This window comes from Peromyscus maniculatus, chromosome 5 (assembly GCF_049852395.1).
Source record: "Peromyscus maniculatus bairdii isolate BWxNUB_F1_BW_parent chromosome 5, HU_Pman_BW_mat_3.1, whole genome shotgun sequence".
Classification (NCBI taxonomy): Eukaryota; Metazoa; Chordata; class Mammalia; order Rodentia; family Cricetidae; genus Peromyscus; species Peromyscus maniculatus.
In genome coordinates this window covers 47,444,246-47,469,685 of record NC_134856.1, presented here as the reverse complement: position 1 = coordinate 47,469,685, position 25,440 = coordinate 47,444,246, and the positions used below count along the sequence as shown (strand labels likewise).

General features: G+C 44.2%; 1 protein-coding gene and 1 long non-coding RNA gene across 2 annotated transcripts in view; both read right to left on the bottom strand.

The window, feature by feature from the left end:
• Window positions 1-16,289, bottom strand: part of Vat1l (vesicle amine transport 1 like) — a 164,279-nt gene extending 147,990 nt beyond the window's left edge. The window contains exon 1 of the mRNA XM_006974063.4: window positions 15,872-16,289. Within this exon, the coding sequence (XP_006974125.1) occupies window positions 15,872-16,098 (227 nt within the window). The 5' untranslated portion in view covers window positions 16,099-16,289. The remainder of the gene's footprint in view (window positions 1-15,871) is intronic.
• A 5,082-nt stretch (window positions 16,290-21,371) lies between these two features.
• On the bottom strand, window positions 21,372-25,414 carry LOC143273320 (uncharacterized). Its single transcript, XR_013051317.1, has 3 exons — window positions 25,319-25,414; window positions 23,882-23,968; window positions 21,372-21,490 (listed from the first exon to the last, which is right to left on the bottom strand). It is a non-coding gene; the product is annotated as an uncharacterized LOC143273320 (long non-coding RNA).
• Between the last annotated feature and the right edge of the window lie 26 nt (window positions 25,415-25,440).

The following is a 25,440-nucleotide window of genomic DNA, read 5'->3' as shown; positions in this document are numbered from 1 at the left end:
CTCATCTACCACCATCATTCTCATAACACAAAGAGGGTATCAAAGGTCAAGTTCACTGGGAAACAAACTCCAAGACTGAGATTTGCATGCATTCTGATAGTAAATGCTCTAGGGAACAATGGTTGGATCATCTGAGGGAAGTTGGATTGGGCAGAAGAGAAGTTAATTTCTGATGTACTACTACAGAGGTCTCTGAATCCACGCAGACTCCTGTCCTTTTAGCAGGTCTTAGTCAAGACAAGACCTTGTACTGAATAGTCACAGCTTGAGAGCTGCAGGTAGAGGGGTGGGAGAGGGAGGGAGGAAGGGAGGGTGGCAGGGAGGGAAGAAGGGAGGGTGGGAGGGAGGGAAGAAGGGTAGAAGGGAGGGAGGGATGGAGAGAGGGAGGGAGGAAGATAGAGATAGAGATAGAGATAGATAGATAGATAGATAGATAGATAGATAGATAGATAGATAGATAGATATCTTAGACAAGGGGGTTCCCTTCTGCTGAAATTAATTCTTTAGAAGGGGAGGGGTCTGGCTATGAGTTGCCAGTAGCCATTACTCCCAGTAGCAGGACGAATAAAGAATGGGGTCTTAAAATAATGTTCTGGTGACATATGGCAGAACCCACTACAAGAGCAGTGGTGCAATACCTACTTTGAGGATTTTATTCCCTCATGATCATGGAGCAGTTGTTACTTGTGAATATTTAAGGGCTCCTTTGCGTTGTGGTCCCTGAGATGGAAAGACTTACATGTTCTAATAACTAATTATGGAAAACCTGAAATTAGAATAAGGCCATTAATTAAGGATGTGAAGTAGAAAGAGGAAAGGAAAATGAGGAATTAACGAGATCAAAGAACAAAGAAAGGGGCAGAGACTGAGGACAAAGTAAACAGAAAGGGCTTAGCAGGCAGGGCCACCAAAATACTTGCAGGATTTGCACATTTCTGGGGGGTAAAAGTCCATATTAAGTTCATATCCATGTGCTTTTGATATTTCTGTAGGAAGCTAAGGTCCCAGAATGCTGTGGAACATGGGCATCGAGGAAAACACCTTCAAATTCCAAGTGGAATTTGACAACCAATGGGTGTCAAGGACTCCAGCATCTAAGACAGCCTCTACCAACTATGAGAGGGACCAAGCAGATCTGTTGTGAGACTCTGACCAAGCAGACACAGCAGAGAAAGTGAGCCGCTCATTATTCTGGTCTTGTCTTACTGATAATACGTTCATCAAAGCACTTAACTCCAACCCAGGTAGGGTCAAAGAAGTAAATGTTTGATTCAATTCATTTCTTAAGAACTGAAGTTTGGGTATCTGTTAGTTACTCCCAGCTGATAGTATACGCACGCCCAGGAAAATAGGCATTGATTGATCTCAGAAAAATCTTGCTTACATTTTTTTTCTCTCTTGGCTTTTTAAGACCCCGTTTTGATATCTCAAGACTGTGAAAATCATTTGCTCTTGGGAGGAAAATTATGTGCAAAGCAAGGACACCTTATTTGTAAATTCCAAATAGTTTCTTATGTGAGGACATTCAGAAATGTTCTGAGTAAGTCACAGCAAAGAGTAGCCCTCCATCCAATCAGAGGGTAGAAAGAGTATGTTCTAGAAGGCCAGCTCCTTTCTTCCTACTTCTCTTGACTGTAGTCCCCTTGGGGTCTGGCTCCACATAACTCTGCCCACCCTCTCTATCCACAATTGTTAAGTAAACAAGCCTTTGCATCCATATGATATATAGGGAATTCATTGATCCATCTGATGTTTTTGCATAGCCTACCATTTTCTTATTAAATAAATGATAGGATTGTTGTCCCACCCAGATCACTTTCTCTATAACATGAACAGTGATGATGGATGCTATTAGCAAAGGATATAACTGTATGAATCCTTTATTGCTACTGTGTCTGAGAAAGGAAATACATTTAGACCATCTGTCTAAATTTGTATTCAAGGCACACTTCAGTAGTATTTTCACCATGTAATAAAATAACCAAAGAGACATATTGAGAATGTAAATATCCAGAGCCAGTTTTCAACAGAAACAGGAAAGCATGGCACAAATAAGCTCCCCTTGATGCCAAAACTAATGTTTTTGATTTGAGGGACTTGGAGTTATTTATCTACTCAACCCCTGGGAGCAGCAGATGGTATTCCTTCCTATGATGGTTGCTGAAAAGGTTAACATCTCTATGTCCCATGTTTTATGCTGACCAAGGCATGAGCTTCAGAAGGCTTCTTGGCAGCAGTTGATGGCACAGAACATTCATTCTCATCCAATTTATATTCAACAGACCCTCTGTGTTTTGGGGGTTGGCTAGGCAATGATGTTACAACATTGACAGTGACATCTGTGCTTCCCCGGAGTTCAGGGCTCAGCAAATAAATGACTACACAATGTGACAATTCTCTAAGAAGCTGCTACACTAGGGTCATGGCTAACATGGAGAAAGTAGCTATCAATTTGTCCCATTGGGATTGGGTGTTTCTCGAAGGAAAGAATGGGATGGGCACGCTTTTTGTTTCCATTCTTCAAACCCTCCAGCCCTAGCCTACCTCTCCATGGAGAGGAAAAAGGTTCAGAGTAACCCCAGCTTGATTTCTCCATAAACCCAGGGCACAAGGAGGCCCAAATAGAAACGGTTCACTTTTGCTGTACGAGGGCAGTTACTTCCCAAGACTTTGTGACCAAATACCTGACTTAGTAGGAGAAATGTTTCAGTTTGGCTAACATTTGCAGACAATGCAGTCCCTAGTCCCTTGCTCCATTGATTCTGGGCAAGTGGAGAAACAGGTTAGCCTGGTGGCAGGAGCATGGAGAAGGAGGCTGTTCACTTCATGGTACGCAAGAAGCTAGGGACTAAGAACATAATGTCCAAGAGACCTCTACTTTTCCCATCTGGATCCCACCCACTGAAGCTTCCAGGACCTCCCAAAATAGTGCTAGCAGCTGGGGACCAAGTGTTAAGTACATGAGCCTATGAGGGACATTTCAAACTCAAACCCTAGCACTGAAGAACTGAATTTCAAATGTTGTTTCATTAATATTTAGGTGTCATTAGCCTAAAAAGAAGACAGCAGCAGGATCATGATGCACCTGCTTTCCCCACAGATAATTAGCAACTCTAGAAGTCTGTCTTTCAAAAAAAAATGCTTAGCACAGGGCGCATCAAAGGCTTGCAAACAATGCTTCTTCAACTGGAGACTCAAATAGGAAAACATCTGAGAATTTCTAGCTTTTCCCTTTCTTTTCCTCTCTTTGTTAACAGAAGTATCCCTCAACTCTGCTTGGCTCGCAGCCTCGGGTGTCTACTGGTATAACGGGGAGTGGGAGAACCAAGTAAATCAAAGACTTCCTGCATCGACTGCTTTGGAAAGGGCAAAGATTTACCCCTGGGACGTGGAAGGGGAAAGGTGAGTAAAGATAAATATAAAAGACCAGACAGCAAGAACAGGGTTTAAAATCCAGGCTAGGGGCTGGGGAGACAGCTTGGCTGGTAAACTACTTGCCACATAAGCATAAGTGCCTTAACTCAGATCCCTAACCCATGTGGAGCGCTGAGCACAACCGTCCATCCTTGTAATGGCAGCATTGAGGAGGCAGCCACGAGGGGCATGAGGCCGGCTGGCTAGCCAGGCTAGCTGAATTGGGGAACTCTTTGTCAATATGGCAACCTGTCTCAAAATAAATAAACAAATGAATGACTGAGTAAATAAATAAATAAATAAACAAATAAATGTATGTGGTGGAGAAGAAGAGAGGAAGATCCTGCACCAAGCTCTTGTATCCATGAGTATTCATGAGAACACATACAGGAAAGAGATGGGGGTGGGAGTGAGGGGTGGCAGGGGGAGCAGGGAAGAAGAAGAGGATGAGGGAGGAGAGTGTAAAGACAGCAGAGATAATATGAAGAACACAGGAGACATTTGGGGATGTCAACAGCAAAGCACTATTTTCAAGACCTTTCTCTGTCGCTCTAATGGATCTGGTTTCTCGTTTTCTAGAGAATGCTGGATTGACACAGCTTTCAGTTGCCTAAGAAGTTTGCTCTCCATTCAGGAGTGAGCAAGCCCAGCTATGCTGGAGAAAGGGAAGAGTGTGACTAGGGAAAGAAGAGCAAGCCCTGCAAGGAAGGAGGCAAGCTGCTGGCTGCCAGCACAGGCCTTGCAGCTTGGAGGAGGCAGGAAGTGACTCTGGCCTTTGCTACTTAGTTCCTAGCATCCCAGAGGTGCTGGCTGTTCCTCTGGTCACATCAAGGAGGCCCTCAAAACTGAAGCTGCTGTTTCAGGATGTGCGGAGGATGCATCGGTGCCTGCATGAAGCATCTCCAAATCCGACTGAGAGGTTGAGTCAGAGTGTATGACAAAATCCCCAAATGGAACAATTTCAGTGAGTTTTGCTGGGAGGATAAGAAGAATCCAATTACAAAATCACTCAGATCAATCATGGGAACGGTGGGCTTAATAGCTCTCCATTAGCTGACTGAACAAGAGGTAGCACAGATAAATGAGAAAGCAATTCTCTTTGATCCTAGGCAAGGCCTGGTTTTCTTCTCCCACCAGAGATGATGACTAACTGTTTTGGGCGGAAAGAGGGAGCCACAGAAACTGTAGTGAGAGAATCTCATGAGAGTTCGCACAAATCCCAGGCCACAAACTACCTGCATGGGGTGGGGCACTGCTCATTGTATATCAGTTTCCTTGAAGGATAGCTGTATCTTCTGAGGGAAACAAAAAACAAAAAACAAAAACAAAAACAAAAACAAAAAAAAAAACAAACCCCAACCTTACCTTGAGGGAAAAATGGGCCCAAGAATCTAGGCTCAAATGAAGACAGCTATGATGTATCAGTGTTGTATATGCTACCAATCAAGCTGTTTTTCCACTCCAGGGACTCGTGTCTAGGACAGGGCAGTGAAGTACAGGTGTATAAAAAGGGGTAGAACAGGATGGAATGCTGGAGACAGAGACACTCTGTCTTAAATCTATACTCTCAGTCTTATTATCTGCGTGATTATTATTTATTTATAGTGTAGTGCTAAGGTTCAAACTCAAGGTCTTGTACATGCTAAGCAAGCATTCTACCACTGACCTACATCTCTAGCTCAGATCCTAAACAAATTCATTCACCTGTCTGATCTCATTTCTTCATCTGGTGTTATAAAGGTAGCTACAGAATGCTTAGAATAGTGTCTGTGACACAAAGAAATGATTCCTAACGGTTTTTTAATGATATTAATAATAATATAATAATATGACTAATATATGAATGAAATAAAGGAAATGATGATAGCATTCTTATATTGTTTTCAAACAGTGAGAATATGACTCTGGGAAGAGTGGACACAAAATAGGTGTATAATCTGGATGCTTTAGGGGCAAAGGGGGCAAAACAGGGTGACAGGAAAGAGTCATAATTAAAAGGACACCACAAGAAAACTCCATTTCTGAGCACCCATACAGCACCCCATAGGAAACACATTCAACTGTCTGGAGATTGAGGAGTGGGGTTTGGGAGCTGATGCATACATAGGAAGAGGGGGATATATAGTTTCTTTCCAAATTCTGTTCGTGATACACAGGCATTGAGGGATGCCTAAGTGAGTCCTCCCAGAATAACAGTTATCAGAGGCAGCCCCCTGGGTTCTCTCGACAGCCCTGGCTTCTAGCACTTGGTGGAGACAGAGGTCAATAGGGAGAAAATTACAGAGCATCCTCAGAAGTCAGAGCCCCACATTTCACAGCCCAGAGAAGGTAGTTATTAGAGATCGGGGAAGTAACTTCAGGTTCCAAGGTAACACCGTGTGTTAAGAAGAAATAAAACCCTCTGAAAACACTTCCACTGGGGTTTGTTCAGTCCTTACTCAAAGACCTGCCAGCTGCACGTTTTAGAAGAGATGACCTTTCTTGTTTGGGAAAAATGCTAGATAGATTGAGTGTGTTACTGGTTATGTTACAATAGCTGTATTTATCACCGTCAGAGTCAATCATTTATTTGTCTATCCTGTGAATATTTATTGGATGTCTGTCTATATTAACCAAGTCCATACTTGGTATATGATTGGTAATTGGTAATGTTAGAATTTTCAAGATTACCAAAGAGGTATGAAGACGTAATCCTACATCATTTAATAAGTTTGAAATAAGAATTGTAAGAGCCTAAAATGGAATGAATAGGGTTGCCATTCCAGTCCTCTGCCTGGTTTCACCAACCTTTTCTGCATGGGCAGTCTCTCCTAACTGGGCATGGTGGCATGTACCTGCAATCTCAATCATCGTCTCTTTTTAAAATTAGTTGTACACACACACACACACACACACACACACACACACACACACACCATGCTCAGTTTGCATATCCTTTGTGATTCTTATTCCTATCTTCTGATCACTGCTCTCTACTGATTTTGGAGTATCTATTCCCCTTTCCACTCTACACACACACTCACATAAGGATACACACAAATAGACACGCACACAACCATGCCTGCATGCCCACTCCCCCCCCCCCCCCACACACACACTCCAAGTGAGCTGTTAATCACATAGTCCTACTATTTTAGGCCAATGTGGGAGGGATCAAGACATAAATACAGACAGTCTAAGTTCTTTATTCCTTTGGGGACTAGGGAGAGAGAGAGAGAGAGATTTAGAGGCTGCTAAGCAATGACCAATCAGATTCTTTCCTCGCTGCTTGAGAAATCAGAAGAAAAACATCTTTTGTTGTACTGGGGCTTACTAAAAACTTGTACAAGTCAGCCGAATCTAGAGGTTGACATCTCTGTCAGTCTCAAGATGGAAAGTCATGGCAGGAGCTAGCTCAGGAGAAAGGATACTATGAAAAGATAAGAGGGAAGACAGCAGAGCCCAGTTAGCAAGGGCCCATCACAACCATCAGCACAAACAAGACACAAAGACACAGGTCAGGGAAGAACAGGCTGCTCTTCCCTCTGAAGACTTGGCTTCAGGTCCTGGCACACTGTAGGAGCCTAATATCTCTGGATTCTATTTCTGCTCTTCCTTCAGGAATTAATCTTGGTGCTTCCTTCCTGGGCTACTCTTGATGTCAGGATATTGTAACCTTTGGGGGAGACATGCAGTATCTGAATGATGGGCCAGAAAACCTTATGAGGGGCCAGGGAAGCAGCTCAGTGATTAAGCTTGCACTTGTAGAGTATACACAAGGTTCCAGGGTCTATCCCTAGCACTATACACAGAGTGTTATGGAGGACTGGGGGACTTCCTAATGTATTTCTTTGCATTGCTTCCATACCAATAATGTCTTTGGAACACATAATATGTACCTCAGAAAAATCATTAATTCAACAAATATTACATACATCAATATCACTGCTAGGAACTTGTATCTGTGTGTGTGTGTGTGTGTGTGTGTGTGTGTGTGTGTGTGTGTGTGTGTGATTGCATTTGTGGGTACATTGTGGGTGGGGTGTGAGAACATGTGTAAGTGCATTTGTGGCTAGATATCCACACCCAGGCTTCTGTGTGGGGCAACCAGAAGTCAACCTTGGGTAGCAGTCCCCAAGAGCTGTCCACTTTGTTTTGTGTTTCTTTGTTGTTTTGTTGTTTGAGGCAGTCTCTCACTAGGATTCCAGGCTCATCAAGTAAGCTACAGTGGCTGGCCATCGAGCCTTGAGATCTATGTGTCTTTACCTTCTCATTGCTGAGATTGCCAAGTGTGAACCACCACATTTAGCTTTTTATGTGGGAGCTGGGGACTGAATTCAGATCCTCAGACTTGGGCTTGCCAGCACTTTACCAAATGAACTATCCCCACTCCCCCATTATCTATTATTATACCCATATTGCATATGAACAAATTGAGACCTTAAAGAAGCCCACCATTATCCCATAGCTATACAAGTCTCTAAGATTATTGGAAGCAGGACTTACATCCATGCCCACTTCACTTCAAATATAGAATATTTTATAACCAAAGGTTTGCACGCAGTGACATTCTAAGATATGAATCATTATGCTTCCCCCGAATAAGGGATAATTATCTTGCATTGAACTCTGGGGACCAGACTCAATTAGAGAAGTTGAGAGTAACAAGCCTCAATGCTTTAGCTTGCTACTGGGGTTTTGTTGGGGAACGTACTGTTTGGCATGCCCTGCTCCCAGACAGTGCTGAGGACGAAACTAGATGAAGAGTCAGGGGTCACTGGCAGAAGAAGATTAAAAGCAGAAGCTGACTGCATGCACTTATGAAGAAAATATCACTTCCAGAGATGAAGCATTCCCTTTTATGGGAGCATCAATGCTGTCTCCTGAGCCTTCAAACATAAAACTCACTCATTTCAATGCCATGACTCCAACCAATTTCCTGTATGAGATCACACACAGAGGAACTAATTTGAGATTACATGCCTGCTGCCCTTTCCTACGAAGAGTCTCTTCTGGCTTCTAATTAAACTTTTTCTTCTACAACAAATGCCAAGATGTCAAAAGGATCCATTTTAGGAAAGAGAAGTGCTAGGAACTTGGGGGTACAATTTCTCTGTGCCTGGGTGAGCTTTGTTGTTAGCATCGGATGTCATTGGTCCACCCAAAGGCCATGGAATTTGGAATCCTTTGAATTACAGTGAACCAAACTCCCAAGGATGGATTATCCACGCATATTCAACTGTCAGAGAATCCCTACCACTCCCCATGGATGGCTATGTAAGGGCTGGTGTGATGGTAGTCATAGAGCAAGCCAGTTCTATTCCCAACCCAAGGAATAAGGATTAAAATCCAATTTCCTGCTCCTTGCCGCCAACATGGTTCAGAACCAGGAGACATCAATTCAAACGTGAGAGACTCAGGAAGGAAAATGACCTTTATTGAATACCTATTATGGGCAAGATGTGTTGAGAGCTGTTGTGGTTTGAATATGAAATGTCTCCCCCAAAGGCTCATGTGTTTGAGCACTTGGTCCCAGCAGGTGGAGCCTTGAAGGAAAAGAATGGGTGGGGCACTAGGGGTGGGCCTTGACGTTTTATATCATGGCCTCACTTCCTGTTCGTTCTGTCTTTGCTCGCTGTCAATGCAACATGACCAGCTGGCTTCCTGAGCCTACCACCATGCATTCCTCACCACCATGGAAGGTCTCCTACCAAACGGTAAACCAGAAAAAAAACATTTCTTCTTTAATTTGCTTGTTGTTAGGTATCTTATCACAGCTTTCTTATACTTGCTTTCCTACCAAAGAGTGTTGACCAACCATCACTTTCTAAAGGGTGAATGAATGAACTGATAATTTCTCCCTCAAACCCAGAGCCTTATGGATGTTATGCAAGTGCTCTTTCATTGAGCTACACCCGTAGTTCAGAACAAACTCTTTCTGCGTGGACTCATTGGCCTTTCTTCCAGTTCTTTCTTCAGGTACTTTCTTTTGCTCCCGAACTATTTTCAATTTCATAACTTTGACTCCCAGAATGTTTAGACATAACTGCTACCAAAACATAATCACAATTACGACATTAGTAACTTTAGCAAGTTACAACATTCTAAATAGCATTGTTAAGCTAATTGCAATTTAATTTATTTTTATTTTAGTGAAACTATTTCCACTTGGATGACTCCTACTTTACATAAAATATTACTACTCATTTTAATTCCTCGGTCTTGTTTACCCTCCACTATAAATTTTTCCAGTTACTGCTTCTGTTATTGGGACTATGCTTTGATGGCCATTGCTGTTTTTCTTTTAATCGTAATGAAAAATGAGGAGGAAGGGAGGAATATGTGTGATGGGGGGGAGGGGGAGAAAGGAACAGCCTAGTGTGTCCCTATTGAATTGAGATCAAAACAGTCTCAAAGGGACAAGATGGCTCCCTATAAACAGTAAGTTAAAAATTATGGGGGTTAAAGCTGCAATAGAAGAGCCACCATGTTACAGGTTAAATTTTAAATGTCTCCCATAGGCTCATGTGTTTTCATATGTGGTGTCCAGCTGGTGGGTTATTTAGGGAAGTTGTGGAACTTTGGGGGTCTGCACATGGCTGATGGAGGTGTGTCACTGAGGGTAAGTTTTTCAGGACTATAACCTGACATCGTTTCTAAGCTCTCTGCTTCCTGACCTACACTATGTGAGGCAGCAGCAGCTGCAAGCTCCCACCACTATGAGCTGAGCCTCTCCAGCTGGCATGCCCTCCCTGCCGTGATGGACTGTTTCTCCAAACTCTGAGCCAAAATAAACTTTGCTTCCTTTACATTGCTTTTGTCAGACATTTGGTCACAGTGATGAGGAGAGATATATGCCATTTTTGTGGTCCTACCTATCCAAGTTGCTGGGAGGCGGGGATGTCTAAACTAGGTATGATAGCACATATTTAAACTTTGGAAGGCTGAAGCAGGAGGATTGCAAGTTCCGGTCCAGCCTGGGATGCTTAGTGAGACCTTGTCTCAAGACAGAGCAAAACAAAATGACCAAAGAATTTCCATTCTAGTATTGGGTAATCAGGTACCATCATTGTCCCCAGCCCTGGCTAGCAAGGATATAGGTAAGGAGCAAACAGAAGCTTCAGGAGATGAGAATGACCCCTGAGCTAGGAGCTGTGTCAGGTTCATTACCAAAGGAGACTTAGTTACGACTCAGCATGGAGCCACCCTTCTCATGTCAAACCCTGCTACTCTCACTCAACAGAGAGTGATTCAGAATACCATAGCCCAGTTTCCATGTCAGAGCATCTTCTGAGTTGGGCACTTAGAGTTTTCTCAGCATAATTTCTCGGTTTTATGAACAGCTGTGTCATTGAACCTCACGGACTCCATTTGCTTACTTGAACAAACCCAGAGCATGCCATTGGCCGCATTTCATCCCATCAGCCTCATTAGTGACACTTTAATGCTATACTGATTTAGGACATCTTGTCCTCAAGTTGTCAGTGTTTCCAAAGGTGGCCAGTTAATCAAAGGAAGCAAAGGAAAGAACTCCACTATTTTGAGTGGTTCCAAGGTTTAATCAGCATGAGTGTTCTTTATCGACAGCCCGAGTAACTTTATCTTCAAGGTATCTTATACCTCAGAAGCTTAGAGGAAATGGAAGTGAAACAAATTCAAATGTCCATCTAGGGGGCAGACAGTATACAATTTTGAGTCTTATCAGTTGTATTTGGAATTGTGCTTTCTCTGTGTTACCCATCCCTTCGTCTGCCTGCCCTCCTACCCCATTCTTCATCATTATGATTTCCTATTATCTGGCACCTAAATGTGAAGAATTCAGGAGCAATATAGACTTGGACTTTTTATATCTCTTTTCTACTTGGAAGTCTGAAGTCCTGACAAGTCTTCTTTAAAACAGAGTCAGTGACACTGACCTTGTTGACCTATATATGCACTCAATTTCTGGCTCATAATAACTGTTCACTGAGCATACATTCTTCCCCTGTCTCCTACATACCCTTATGACATATTAGAATTCTGCCCATCTGTTGGCTTGCTTCTGGTGTGGCCTGCCCTCAGCCCATTTTTAGATCAGCCAATGGGGCCATGACAAGCTAGAACCATTTTTCATCCAATTGGTCTCCTTCCAGCAGTTTCATATGGCCTCTTGCTGTAAATCACTCTGGGAAAATAAATGTCCCCAATCCATTAGCGACTTTCCGTCACAAGCCAATTTGAGCCACAAACTAGACAAGGCTTGTTAATGGCCACTTAAATACATTCCTACAGCCCAACCTGGAGACCTTCAGCCCGCCTCAGACCTTACCAGCTCCTTTTCAAAAGACATGATGGCAACAAGGTCACACGTCATCAGACCCTTGTCAGGTAGGATACCCTGGTTTGTCCAGAATCCTTCCAGTTTGCCCCTGCTATCCCAGGGTAATTATCAATCATTTTACTCTCAAAACCATTCTGAAAAGACTCTGTAAGGTAGTGATGTGATGTAAGCCAAAATTAATAGCTTAGACAGTAAGTCATTTATTAACCATTAATTGTATATATAGGTCTTGTGTGTTTTACCTTGTTTCAACTTCACTACAGTACTAATAAAGGGGGCATCACAATTATCCCCATTTTACAAACCAGTCCCAGTTTAGGTTTAGGGTAGCTAATCAGCAATGCTAACCAAGGAGTGAGATTCTATTTCATCTAGATCCCTTTTGTGGATATTGGCTACTCATAATTTCCTGGAGAACTGTGATCCATTGTATGAGAACCTCTGCTTAAGAGATTCCACGCTCCCATTAGCAGCCCAGCCAGTGACCAAAAGGCTTACCCTATTTCTTGCTCTTAGGAGGAACTGACTCTGCAGAGGGAGCCAATGGAGACCCTACCCTTGTTTAGCTCTCTCGGCCCTGGCCCACTTGCATTGCTCTCTTTGCCCTGAAAGGTCTTCCTCAGTAAACAGCTTGCAAAAGGCTCTCCGTACCAGTCTCTGGTTCCAAGGAGCCTGGTCCATGCTATCCAGTTAGCAAGGAAGGAGCTGAGCTAGAACTCAGGTTTGGCCGTCTTGATACCTCTACAGCTGTCGTCTTAATGTCCATGCTTTGAAGATGAACCCTGGGAAGCTTGGAGAAAATGAGACAAGCTCGCCAAGGTCACACAGAAGGAAGAGCAGAAGCTCAAGCATATACCCAGGTCCACCTTTCTTCAAAGGACACACATGCGTGCTCCCTCCCTCCCTCCTTCTCTCCCTCTCCCTCTCCCTCTCCCTCTCCCTCTCCCTCTCTCCCTCCCTCCCTCCCTCCCTCCCTCCCTCCCTCCCTCTCTCTCTCTCTCTCTCTCTCTCTCTCTCTCTCTCTCTCATACATACTCATACACAATCACACACACACACACACACACACACACACACACACACACACACACACACACACTCATTTGCTGGTTGGGCACTTAAACCTACTCTTACATAGACCACTCAATGAAGGACTTGTGAAATGGATCTCCCATGAATTGACTTTGTTTTTTAGAGGGCAGAAGCCTGGGTCTTTCCAACCCTATAGTAACAAGCAGTGGCTCTCCCTAAGCTGCACTTGAACACATCTTTAATTTCCTGAAAAACCAACCACGTTACTCTGGGAATAGCCAGAAAGTATCCCCTTAACCACACCTAAGAAGAACAATGGATATTTATTAAAGAAACAAAGGACACAACCATATATGCCATGGTCTAGAGAGGCAAATCACATCTCCTATGGTATTTCTGAGGGTCACAAAATGGAACAAAAGGGAAAGTGTTGAAGCCCTGAGGACACACAAATATACATCCTCACTACTGTTTGTGTGACACTTTTGACAAATCACACAATGTCCTCAATGCCCAATTTGTTCTGTAAGAAAAATGCCTGCCCAACCAATCAGTGAATTAGAGGGTAAATGAAATAAAATACTCCTTTCTTCCTGCTTTTTCTTATCCACTTTTATAATTATAGACTCGCCAACTTGAGCCCTTGTCCCAGGTCTGAGTAATACTAGTTCAGATGCGCTATGCTTTGTTTCCAAGCAAAAAGAACATCCTATTTGATGATAAAAAGGTTTCCATTAAAAACAGAAAGCAGATAAAAGGGGGACCTTCAGCCACAAGGCCTCAGTTAATTCATAAAAACATGGGATGAGTCATGTTGCCTCTCAAGGCAGAAACTTATAATCAATGGGCCTCTTTGGCTAGCCAATCCCAGCCCAGCGGAGGATGACAGACCCAGCAGGCCATCTCCACAAGCTATTCCAATGCGGCCTTGCAAACTGATTAATTCTGCTTCTCACTTGGTGAAAGGGAAAAATCAATCTGAAGCTCTTTGCCATACTATATTCCTAGTACAGACCAGGTCTGTGTGGCTTTCTGAATAAGCAGGGCTTCTGTAGTAGTGTGTGTGTGTGTGTGTGTGTGTACATACATGCAAATGTGCATGTGTTCGCGTGTGTGTGTGTGTGTGTGTGTGTGTGTGTGTGTGTGTGTACATGTGTGTGGCTGCATTCAAGAGCAGGTCTGTATGTCAGTCTCTGAAAATCACCTCCTCATTTTCATCTTGAGATTACTTCAAAATGTCCCTGCTCCTGCAGGCATTTTCTTGTTGTTAGCACAGGGCTACTGAATGCAGAAGCTGGGGAACACAGACGTACTCATACTGCAACTAAAGCTCTTTTCTTGAAATTGTGGCCCCAATAGTTATTCTCTGAATATAGCTTTGAATCCTAGACCTCAATCTTCAGTGTGAATTAAAGTTCATAAATACACACACATACACTTGTGTATATTGTGTGTCCATAGGTGCACCATATTTTTGATGAGGCCATTAAGGAAGGGGAGTTATTCATACATGTTTTTAATTATATTAGGTAGATGGTCTTCCATCAACGAGTATAGAAAAATGATGACTCCACGACCCTCCTCCAATCTACCCCCTCAATCCATTCACCCATCGCCACTTACTTAGAATATGCACTGTGCCAACTCTGTTGGATGCTGGTGGTTTATTGGTGAAGGGGGCAGGTAATACCTCTACCTGCTGGGATCAATCACCTTGGCTTCCTAAGAGTTAATGAAAAGAACTGCACCAGATCCCCAGATTGGCCAGAAGCTTCTCTTAGCTTGAATTCCTCTCCTCACCTGAGAAACCTCCAAACAGTGTTTAAAGTCAAGCAGGATCAGCATCATGTATGAAGAGCTAACCATGGATCACTGCTCGCTGCTCCCACCAGCTGCCTCCCAATCTGGCAAATAAAACCCACCTGCTGTCAAGGTGGTGAAGGGGCCAAAGGGAGCTCTTTGCATTTTTCTTGCCCTTAGATCAAGTTGCAGATGCCGGCTTTCTTTCCGGATCTGTCCTAGGGAGGTTTGAGTCAGCTGCTATTTCTATGAAGTAGGGACATCAGGGGCTTAGGAAATCCATCCAACAACCCTTGTTAAGAATCGTGGTTACTACAGAACGCTGAGCCTAGTGAGCAGCTCCCCACTCCACTTGACTTCAGGGGCATGGCGGTTTGTGCCCCCAAGCAGAGAACAGTTTTCACACTTACACACTGCGGGGAATCACAGCTGGTCTAGTCACGTCTCCCCAGGAGGAATGGGAATAGAGGGTCTCTTAAAAGTGTGGGCTCCTTCTGAGAGCAGCTTAGGAGTTCCTGAAGAACACGATCTGGTTTTCCCAGCTACCCGGAAAGGCATAAGGTGCAGTGGGGGAGAGAGGGTGGGATACATCCCTGGCCTCGCCTTTCACCCAGCTTAGGTTGGGTGATTTAACTCTCTTGAGTTAAATCTCAGCTCCTGTTTTCATGTAAGTCCGGGGAAAGAAATGCACAAGGGTGAGGGTGGCGGCACCCAGTCCTGCACCCTGTCCTCAGCCCCATCTGAATGCACAGAGGTGAAGAGAGAGATCGAGTGTCAAGTCCCAGCCAGGTCACTTACTGGCAGCAGAGTGATTTTGGCAGATCACTCATTCCCTCTGAGGCTCCCTTTTCTCACCTCTAAAGCTGGGTACCTGGCTTACTGGGGCTCAGGAAGTAGTAAATGCGATCGCATATGTAAAACTCCAAAAAACGGCACCGGGAACCGTACGAATACGGCAATTGCTATTTTTCAAACCACGTAAACGATCAATTCCCACCCTTACATCCTTCCCAGTGTTGCAGCTGAGTTGTCCTACAAGAGGGGCACGACGCAATCTTCCTGACTTCAAGTCCTGGGAACCACTATCCTTCCTGTCACCCTATATCTGCTGTGGGGAGAAGGGCCACCTCTGAGCATCCTCCCCTGGCTCCACTGGCTTGGGCTGGGAGTGGGGGAGCTCTGAAAACCAAGTATGGGTGTAGAGAGGGCGCCCGCTGCCTGTGGGTACTAGGTACCTGGGCAGCATCCCCAACCTAGGTTCTCCCACCCACTCCCGGAGCGCCCAGCGCGCAAAAGAGAAAAACCAGAAAGTCGTGGATACTGGACCAGGCTTTGACGCGGATCTTGAGCTCGCCGTCCTGTGGCTCTGGCATGGCCTTTCTGGAGAGCCTCAGCTTGTTGAGCCCGCCGAAGCCGGCCAACACCACAGCGCGCATCTCCTGGGCATCCCCAAGGCGGTGGGAGCCGTCGCCGCCCTCAGCAGGCTCCTTGCTGGTCTCCTTCTCGATCATCTGCTCGGTCTCCTCCGCCTTCTCTACGCCTTCCTTGGCCATGGCGCGCGAGGGGTCGCGGGGCGCACAGGCAGCGGCTATGAGGAGGGTCGGGGCTTCTCTGCCGCGGGCTCCTCCTGTTGAATGTAGGATGCTCTTCAGTGCAATGGCTGCAACCTCTGAGAGCGGAGCCGCGGTCCACCGCCTCCGCCGTAATCCTCAGAGGAGCCGCGCCCTCGCGCCCCACCTCCCCCACGCCCTCACATTTCCTCCTGCTTCAAATCAAACCTCAGGTCCAGCTTTTGTGCGGATCCCAAATTAGGTTTTGGTCGTAACATTCAAAACGGATTTTCCCCCAAGACTCTTGAATAAAACACAGCAGGAGCGGCTGCCTGGACACCCCAACCCCGGGTGTGGGCTCAATACTTGAGTATATACGGCACAGACTCTGGCGCCTTGAAATGGACAGAGATGAATGTCTGGGCCTGGAGGATGCTGCCGCGAGACAAGGTTGCCTCCTCTCCCGCGGGTAGGCAGGGGTGGGCGGGACAGCCGGGAAATTGGGCTGTTTACCATCTGCTGGTTCTGAGTGGAACCGCAGGGAGGTGCGGGAAGTTAGAGATCCCTCCCAACCAGGGCTCTGAAGGGCCAGGTCCAGTCTTTTCCCTCTGGACCCCTTGTCATGCGAGATGCTCTTCCTGGGCTTCTCCTGAGGCTTCCTTATGACAGTTAGTTCCTAGGACCTATGCTTTTTTTGAGCAAAGAGACTCCAGAAAAATTCGGTCCCAGAACAGATCTGGTTCTTGCTGGGATAGAAGAATAAGAACCTCCTGGACAACACACACACACACACACACACACACACACACACACACACACACACACACACACACACACACACAGAGTCTTGTTTTGAAAGTTTATAGAAAAAATGTGTACTTTCTCCAGCAGGGTGTGGCGACACGTCTGCATAGTCCCAGCACTCACGAAATTGAGGTAGGAGAGAAACCCTGTCTCAATGAGCTTAAAGGAGTAAAGCATTAATTGCCAGGCAACCGAGGTCCAACGTCTTTAATTCCAGCACCTGGGAGGTAGAGACAAGGTGGGTCTCTGTGAGTCTAAGGGCAGCCTGGTCTACATAGTGAGCAGACTGGCCAGGGCTACATAGTGAGACCCTGTCTCAAAAAATAAAAAATAGCAAAAACTATAGATGCAATCCAAGCATGTCTATCATATAATAAATTCTAACTCTTAAAAAAAGTTCATTTGTGCTGCCTTAAAAGATGATATAGGAGTTGCCCTGTGCAGTTTAAGGAAAGAGACACAATTTCTCATCAGGTGCACATTTCAGTTCAGGTAAATTCTACCTTTGAGATCTCAAGTGATATTTACTCTTCCTGAGTCCCAACACCCATATCCACTGTCCTAGTTTCATCATTGCTGTGATGAAACACCATGATCAAAGCGACTTGGAAGAAAAGAGTTTATTTCAGCATGTACTTCCAGGTAACAATCCATCTCTGAGGAAAGTCAGGGCAGGAACTCCAACAGGGCGGGAACCTGGAGGCCGGGACTGATGCAGAGGACATGGAGGACTATTGCTTATTGGCTTGCTCCTCTAAGCTTGCTCAGCCTGCTTTTTTTAAGAACCCAGGACCACCAGCCCAGGGATGGTACCATCCACAATGGGCTGGAACCTCCCCTGTCAATCATTGATTTAGAGAATGCCTTATAGCCATATTTTATGGCAGTATTTTCTCAATTGAGGTTCTCTACTTTCAGATAACACTAACTTGTGTTAAGTTGACATAAAACTACCCAGCACATGCACAGAATGGGCACATTCCTTTTGTGTTCTGCATGGTGTAAAGTGCTATGGTGGATTAGCTCAGTGATTGTGAGGCTCTTGGTCTCAGTGAGTGAGACTGGTAGGGCAACGATTGCAGGAACAGGGTAGAATGGTGTTACAACAGTCTCTCCCCATTCCATCCTTTCTGTGCCTCTCTGTTTTCAAACTTTGACCTTTACCTGGAAAAAGTCATTATGTCATCCCCATCTTAACTCAGAACTCTACACCTGCTGTGCCCTTGAACTTGGATGTTCAGCCTGCCACCTTCATCAGGGGTTAATTCCTTTACCTACTCTCATCCAGAGCATCAATTTTTCATCAAAGTTCACTAACTCCCAGGCGGGGTTCTTCACTGTAAAAAATGCATGTCAGTTTGTAAGTATAATATGGTTTATTTAGCAATGTCTCATTCCCTAGCCCAACTTAAACTTCAGGTGGATAGGAGCTGTGCTACTTTTAAGCAACCTTGTTTTCCTAGGTGTAGCTCATGATTGGTCCATAAACATGTTTGTTGGATGAATGATTTAGCCAAAGGAAGCAGATGCTTCTGTGGAATCCCGGAAGATGGAACTATGAACTCATCCTATAAGGTTGGAGGCATTCTCGGGGAGGAGGGGGCATGTTAGCCAGTTCTGCAGATCAAGAAGATTCTAGACCCACTGAGGCATACAATGGTGACAGGTAAAGGCGGTCTTCAGATAATGCTCATCTGTCCTGTGAGCTGTAGTCCTTACAGAGGAGCTGAAGGAAGCAACATTTGAGGCTGGTCTTTGAAACATGTTTTTGTTTTGTTTTGCTGTTTTTTAATTACAAATCATGCAGGTGATGGGCACCACTGAAAGCTTCAGATTAAAAAAAAATGAGGGACCAGTATTACCAGAACTGCATTTTGGGGTAATAATGTTGGCGATAAGTGGGCTGTGGGTGAGATGATAGAGTCCCTGGAAGCATGGTGATCAGTTAGAGATGAGAGCATGGGCAATGGAAGATGATGCAAAGGACAGGGGTTTCTCCTGAGGCAATGGCTATGTGTGGGAGGGAGAGGGCAGACAGAGGCAGAACAGAAGGTCCCCTTTAGTGAACTGAACTTTATCGTAAACCCAATTAAGAACCCTGATCACATTGTGAGATAGAGTCTTTAGGCTAGATTCAATCCTGGAACAAGAATTGGAACAAGTGCCCATGGTTTATTTTGGAGGTAATCCCAGGAAGCTTTGGTTATAAATTAGGAAAGTGAGACAGGAAAATGATAGAAGCCAATACAGGATGCCTTTAAGAGCAGATTACCACTGTGGGTGAGTGGGGTTAAAACCATAGAAGACCTTTGGGATACATTGTGGATGAAATACATCCCAGAGTTGTCTCATCCAAGAAGCAGGGAAATTGTTATTTACTCTCTACACTCTGTATATGACTGGCCAAGAGCTGATCCTGGAAGTGTTTGCTCTGTCCTGTCCTGGGTATCTAGGCAGAGAGAATACCAGGCTGAGAACTTTAGCTGCTCTCCGTGAGAGGCTGTCACTTTACACATGGAGAAGTGAGTAGAGGTTGCTTTGGTGTAAATAGCATTGCAATATATGGTGTTGTGTTGGCTGTCTACTGTTCTAGACATTGCATAATAAAATCTGATTCTCAGAATAACCTCATGAGGTAAGAATGACCATTTCCACCTTACAGAAAGAAAATTGAGTCTCAAATGACTCAGCATATGGAACACCTCAGTTCTTTTGAATAAGATAAAAACAAAAACAACAACAACAAAAAAAAAAAACAAAAAACAAAAAACCTGACTCCAGGTTCCTGCTCTTAGCATTTCCCATGTGTGTTTGTTGAACTGGGTATAATCAGTTATGCCTCTGATTAATATTACTCATTGGAATTGTTAAATGTGTCTGCTCCTTTCTTGGACTTCTAATATCTCTATTTCACCAAGGCTCTTTGTGTTGTTTCTAAGCATTTTCCTTTGGCCCAAAGGAAGTAAATCTACGCTGTAATTCACACACTGCATATTTAGGAGATGGTGTTTGTCTTATACAGTGTGTTAAGTGGAAGATAATTATTCCCTACAAGTGAGTCTTCTGGCTGTTAAAAAACCCCAGATTGTAACTGGTAGACAGCTGATATTCACAACAACCAAGAAGGGATACACCACACTTTGAGCTACTTGGAGAAGAATACTGTCCTTTGAGTCCCATATAACAATTTAAGTAAGCATTTGTAACATTGTTCCTCTCTAGTATAATGTGGTGGAAGCTATGATGGCTGGCATAACTCCACATAAACAGTAAGTCAGCTTTTATTTGGTGTAAATGGGTTATTCCAAGTATTCTCATGGCACTTCCCTTGAGAAGTACCTTCCCATAAAGGGCAATGTCAAACACTGACATTGTACCACTGCAGGCACGATGAGGTATTGCAGCTCAGCTCTAGACTGTTAATGGCTCTCAGAAAAGAGCAGGTGTTCCTGAATGAGTGTGTATGTGAGTGCATGCATGCCTGCATGAGTGCATGTGTGTAGGGGGCGGGGAGGAGAGAGATAGAAAGAGAGAGGGATGGAGGCAGGAAAGGGGGTAGGAAAGGAAAGGGAGAGATTTTTTTCTTCTAGACAGGGTTTCTCTGTGTAGCTTTGGAGCCTGTCCTGGAACTCACTCTGTAGACCAGGCTGGCCTTGAACTCAGAGATCCACCTGCCTCTGCCTCCTGAGTGCTGGGATTAAAGGCGTGTGCCACCACGCCCAATGAGAATTTAAGTAAAGAGGAACAGAGTGTCAGGTGAAGCCTAACAGTCTAGTTCAAGTGATGTATATTGATTTAGGTTGGGTTGCCCAGAGGCAAACTTTTCTTAATCCAGAAAGTAAAAAGATACAGGAAATAATACAAAACAATATTAATACTAGTTTATAAATGATTAGCTAAATAATTTGAAATGGCTCAGCAAGATTCTAGAGAAATACACCCCTTGTATGATGATCCGTGCATCCAGATGCACTCTTTAACCAGGTTTGGTCCACTGCATCATCCTCAGTCCTGTTAGAATAACTGGTTATTCGTAAATCACAATCGTTACTCTTCAGGATACTCTTGTGCCTTAGGAACTACTATTCCTATTTTACAGAGGAAACATTTGCAAAAAGCTGAAGAGCTTTCCCAAGATCATTTCCTCAGGGGAGCCATGTCACTTTGAAACATGACATCTTAACCATGATTTGATAATATATATGGTTTTATGCTATTCCATCTTTCTAACTTTTTGAGGATTTATTTATTTTATAGGCACCCGTGGGAGTACCTGAGTGTATTTGTGCACCACCTGTCCATATACAGGAGCCCATGGAGGTCAGCAGAGAGCATCAGAGTCCCTAGGTCTGGAGTGACAGGCACTTATGAGCTACTGTGTGGATTCTGTACAAGAGGAGCAAGTGCTCTTACCCACTGAACCATCATCCCTCCAGCCCCTACATACCTTTATTTTTAAGGATACTACTTACCTCCAATGAGCCACAATCTTGTCTAGTTTAGTCACATCCTCTTGCAAAGGAGGTGGCGGCGGTGGCGGCGGGGCGGTGGGGGGGGGGTGTAGTGTTCTGTCAGTGAAGTGACAGAATCACTGAAGAAAGCAGGAGTTCAGTGACAAGGGGAGAGACAATATTGGGAGTAATAGTAGGACACTAATAGATGACACTGTGGGATGGTGGATGGACGGTATGGGGAATAAAGGGAATTCCCAGGTTCCCTTGTCCAAGTACAACATCACTTAAATAACTCTGGCCCATGAGACTTGAGGCTATTTTCCCAAAAATTCCTCCAAAACATGTTTTCTTTAAAAAAAAAAAGATTTATTATATTATTTGTGTGTGTGTGTGTGTGTGTGTGTGTGTGTGTGTGTGTGTGTGCGCGTGCATACATGGCCATGTGCATGTAGGTGTCCATAGAGACCAGAAGAGGGTGTAAATCCCTTGGAGCTGGAGTTCCAGGGGCTTCTGAGCTGTCTGAGGTGGATGCTGGGAACTGAACTCTGATCTCTTGAAAGAGTAGCAAGCACTTTTAACTGCTAAGCCATCTCTCCAGCCCTAAAAATACATTTTTTTGTCCTATTTCATGTTCTTTGTCTCCATAGAATTCAATTGCAGTTTAATGAGAGAAACTAATAGGAAAACTCTGTTCTTTTTTCATAACTTGGAGGTGCTAGCCCTAAGAAGAGCATTTTAGATCTGTATTTGCCAGATCACAAATGATTAAAATTGGGATCATTTTACCTGCTCTTTCTTTCTCTTTTATTCACAAGCAGCTATTGTCTATGGAGAGATGATTTTTATTGATTGTTTTGCATTGCTTGGTAAACATGGCTGGCCAAGTGTGGAGGAGAATATACCACATGGGACCAGGTGAGGAAATTTAAATGAAGCAGTTTATGGTTTTGTAACTTCATTCATGCTACAAGATGATTTCTGAGTGATTTCTTTTATCCCCTTCTGCATATTTTGGTGGGTTTTCCCCTCGTATGAGGCTGTGTGATTTCTTCTATGAATTATCACACAGTAATGCTGTCTGCTCCTTCCAAATGCTGCGTAGAGATGTGTTTCCCCAAAGCACTTTGGTATAGATCATTGTGAATAATGGCAACTGAACAGGGATGTAAAATCCAGGTTTAGAAGCAAATAAAACCTTGACTTCTCAGATAGGGTCCAGTAGAAACCAGATCTGGGGAGGATTCTTCCCTGCATGCATCCTTCCTTCCTTCCCTCCCTCCCCCTCCCTCCCTCCCTCCCTCTCTTCCTTCCCTCCTTCCTTCTCTCCCTCCCTCCTCCTTTCTCCCCTCCCCCTTCTTCTTCCCAGATTATTACACTACACACCAGGGTGAACTAGCACTGCAGCTACCTTGGCTCTCTTATTTCCCTGACAGATCTGGTTTGAGCTGAGCCAGGGTTTTTTTTTTTTTTCTCCTCCCAGAGTGCTGTTTCTGTTATTATTTTATTGGCCAGTATCCAGTTTGTTGGCTTTTTCTCAGAGTCATGACCGTGCGAAGCTGTAAGATCTGGATGCAGCAGAGAATACGGGAAGGGCACACTTGGCCTTTTCTTTTCTGAGGGTAAATGGCTTAATTTCCAGGAGAGGGGAAACATCCTTCAGGGACAGGAAGGAGTCCTACCCATCGCCTCTTAGCAAGTACCTCCTCTTCACAGAACTTACATAAAGTAAGTGGGCAAGAAAGATTATTCCACCATCTGTCACTCATTTATCCATCCACCAGTCCAGCCACCGAGTCTCTAAATTCTTAATATGTACTGAGCAAAGCCACCGTGTAACCATGACCACGTTCCTTAAATTTTCTGAAGGAAAAAATTGGGGGGATTTATATATTGTATTTTCATGGGAGGGTGTTTTGCCTGTATGCATGTATGTGCACCATGTGCATGTCTCATACCTACAGAGGTCAGAGGTCAGAAAATAGCATTGGATCCCCTGGAACCGAAGTTATGGATGATTGTGAACCACAATGTGGGCTCTGGGGATCCAATGAGGGTACTCTGAGCATTATGTAAGTACTCCTAACAATTGAACCATATCCCTTGACCTTTCAATCTTTCTTTTAAAAAATCTATTTGTGTGTGTGTGTGTGTGTGTGTGTGTGTGTGTGTGTGTGTGTGAGAGAGAGAGAGAGAGAGAGAGAGAGAGAGAGAGTACATGTTGCATGCAGGTGCAGGTACATATGTGTGTGTATATGGAGGTCAGAAGTCAATGTGTGATGTCTTCCTCACTCACTATTCTTTTATTTTTTATATATAGACAATGATGCTCATTGAACACAGACCTAGAATGGCTGGCCAGTAAACTCCAGGTATCTGTCTGTGTTCTTCCCAAGTGCTGGAGTTACAGATAAAGGTACCTGAGTTGTGGTGTTCTGAACTTTACCAGCTAAGCCAGCTCCCCAATGCAAGATTCTTAATCTGTATTGTTTCATTTCCTAATTTGTAAAATATAGGTATTGATCACTTACTTTGATCCCAGACACTGTTCACATCCCAGTGTTCCCAATTCCCGACTGTGTGAATTTTGGGCTCTGAGATGTTAAGACAGTTTGCACCTGAAATGAGAATCAGATAACTAATTTGGAGGCATGTAAAAAACTGTATGGGATACATGACAAACCCTGAGTATCATTTCTCACACACAGTAGTTGATTAAGGCATAATAACTACTTTTCTACTTGCTTCATGAACAGGGCCTGGTGCCTTCCTTGTGGGCAAAGAACATATAAACCACATGCTGTGCTGCTCCAAGGATGAAGGGCCAAGGTAAACAGAGGGAAAGCTCCTGGTTCCTAGAGTTGATCAGGCTGTCCATTTCAGACCTGGCTTCATTTACCTCTTCCTAACCGTATAACCACTGCTGAAGTTCCATATGCTTTCTCTCTGTGTGTCTCTGTTTCTGTCTGTCTGTCTGCCTCTCTGTCTCTGCCTCTCTGTCTCTGTCTCTCTGTCTCTGTCTCTCTGTCTCTCTGTCTCTGTCTCTCTCTCTGTCTCTCTCTCTGTCTCTCTCTCTCTCTCTCTCTCTCTCTGTGTGTGTGTGTGTGTGTGTGTTTATTGCTTAATTTGCAAAATGTGTATATTGATCATGCTGTCTTCCCAGATTTGTGGGGAAATTTAAAGGAAGCAATCCAAATCGATGTCTGTGCTTGGAAAAAGCATGCCTTACTTGAAACTCCCTTTAGTATGTCACTTAGTATTTTAACCACTGTTTAACTGAGAAAGGTTAGGGCTCCAAGCTAGCCTTTTCTAAAGTCCACTGAGTGGTACATTGGTCTCTTAGGATACTGATGGATGCAGAGTTAAAGGGGATTCTATAGTCAAATTAACTGGGGACACAGGGGTCAAGTGCAGTTAGGCAGCTGTCTTTAATCCAGATTTAGAACCTAGTGTAGCACGATTCTTGAACCTCCAAATGGAGCTATGGAATAGAGCTTCACCCAAGCATACTTGACTTCCAGGCCTTTTCCAGTGAAGCTCACAAGGGTGACAATTTCAGTGTGTCATGGAGAGAAGGCTACTGTGGGCAAATCAGTCCATAATTACTTTTGAGTATTTGCCCAGCATCAGATACCATGGAAGGGCAACAAGAAAATGCCGTGATCTTGCCCTCAAATTTCTGAGAGGCTTATTAAGAGAAAACAGAGCCAAAGAGTTTTGAAAACACTTCACTCTAAATTTGGCACCACAATGCATGTGAGTCAAATGAAATGGCTCTTGCGTGGGGTGCAATAGGGAGTGGAAGGGTCTGAGATAAACAGTGGTGTGGGGGGCATTCTGAAGGGGAGAACTATCAACTCAACCTTGACTCACTGTGTCAGTTGATTTTTCTCTTGCTTGACAGATACCAAAAGGAAAGTATTTTAGAGGAAGAATTTGTTACCACTTATGACTTCAGAGTTTCTAACCTTCTGTCTGCTGGCTTCTTTGTTTCCTGGCTGTGGACAGATAGAATATCTTGGTGGAACAGAGCTGCTCAACCTCATGGTGACCTGGAAGCACAGGCAGGAAAGGACAAGTTACTCTTTGG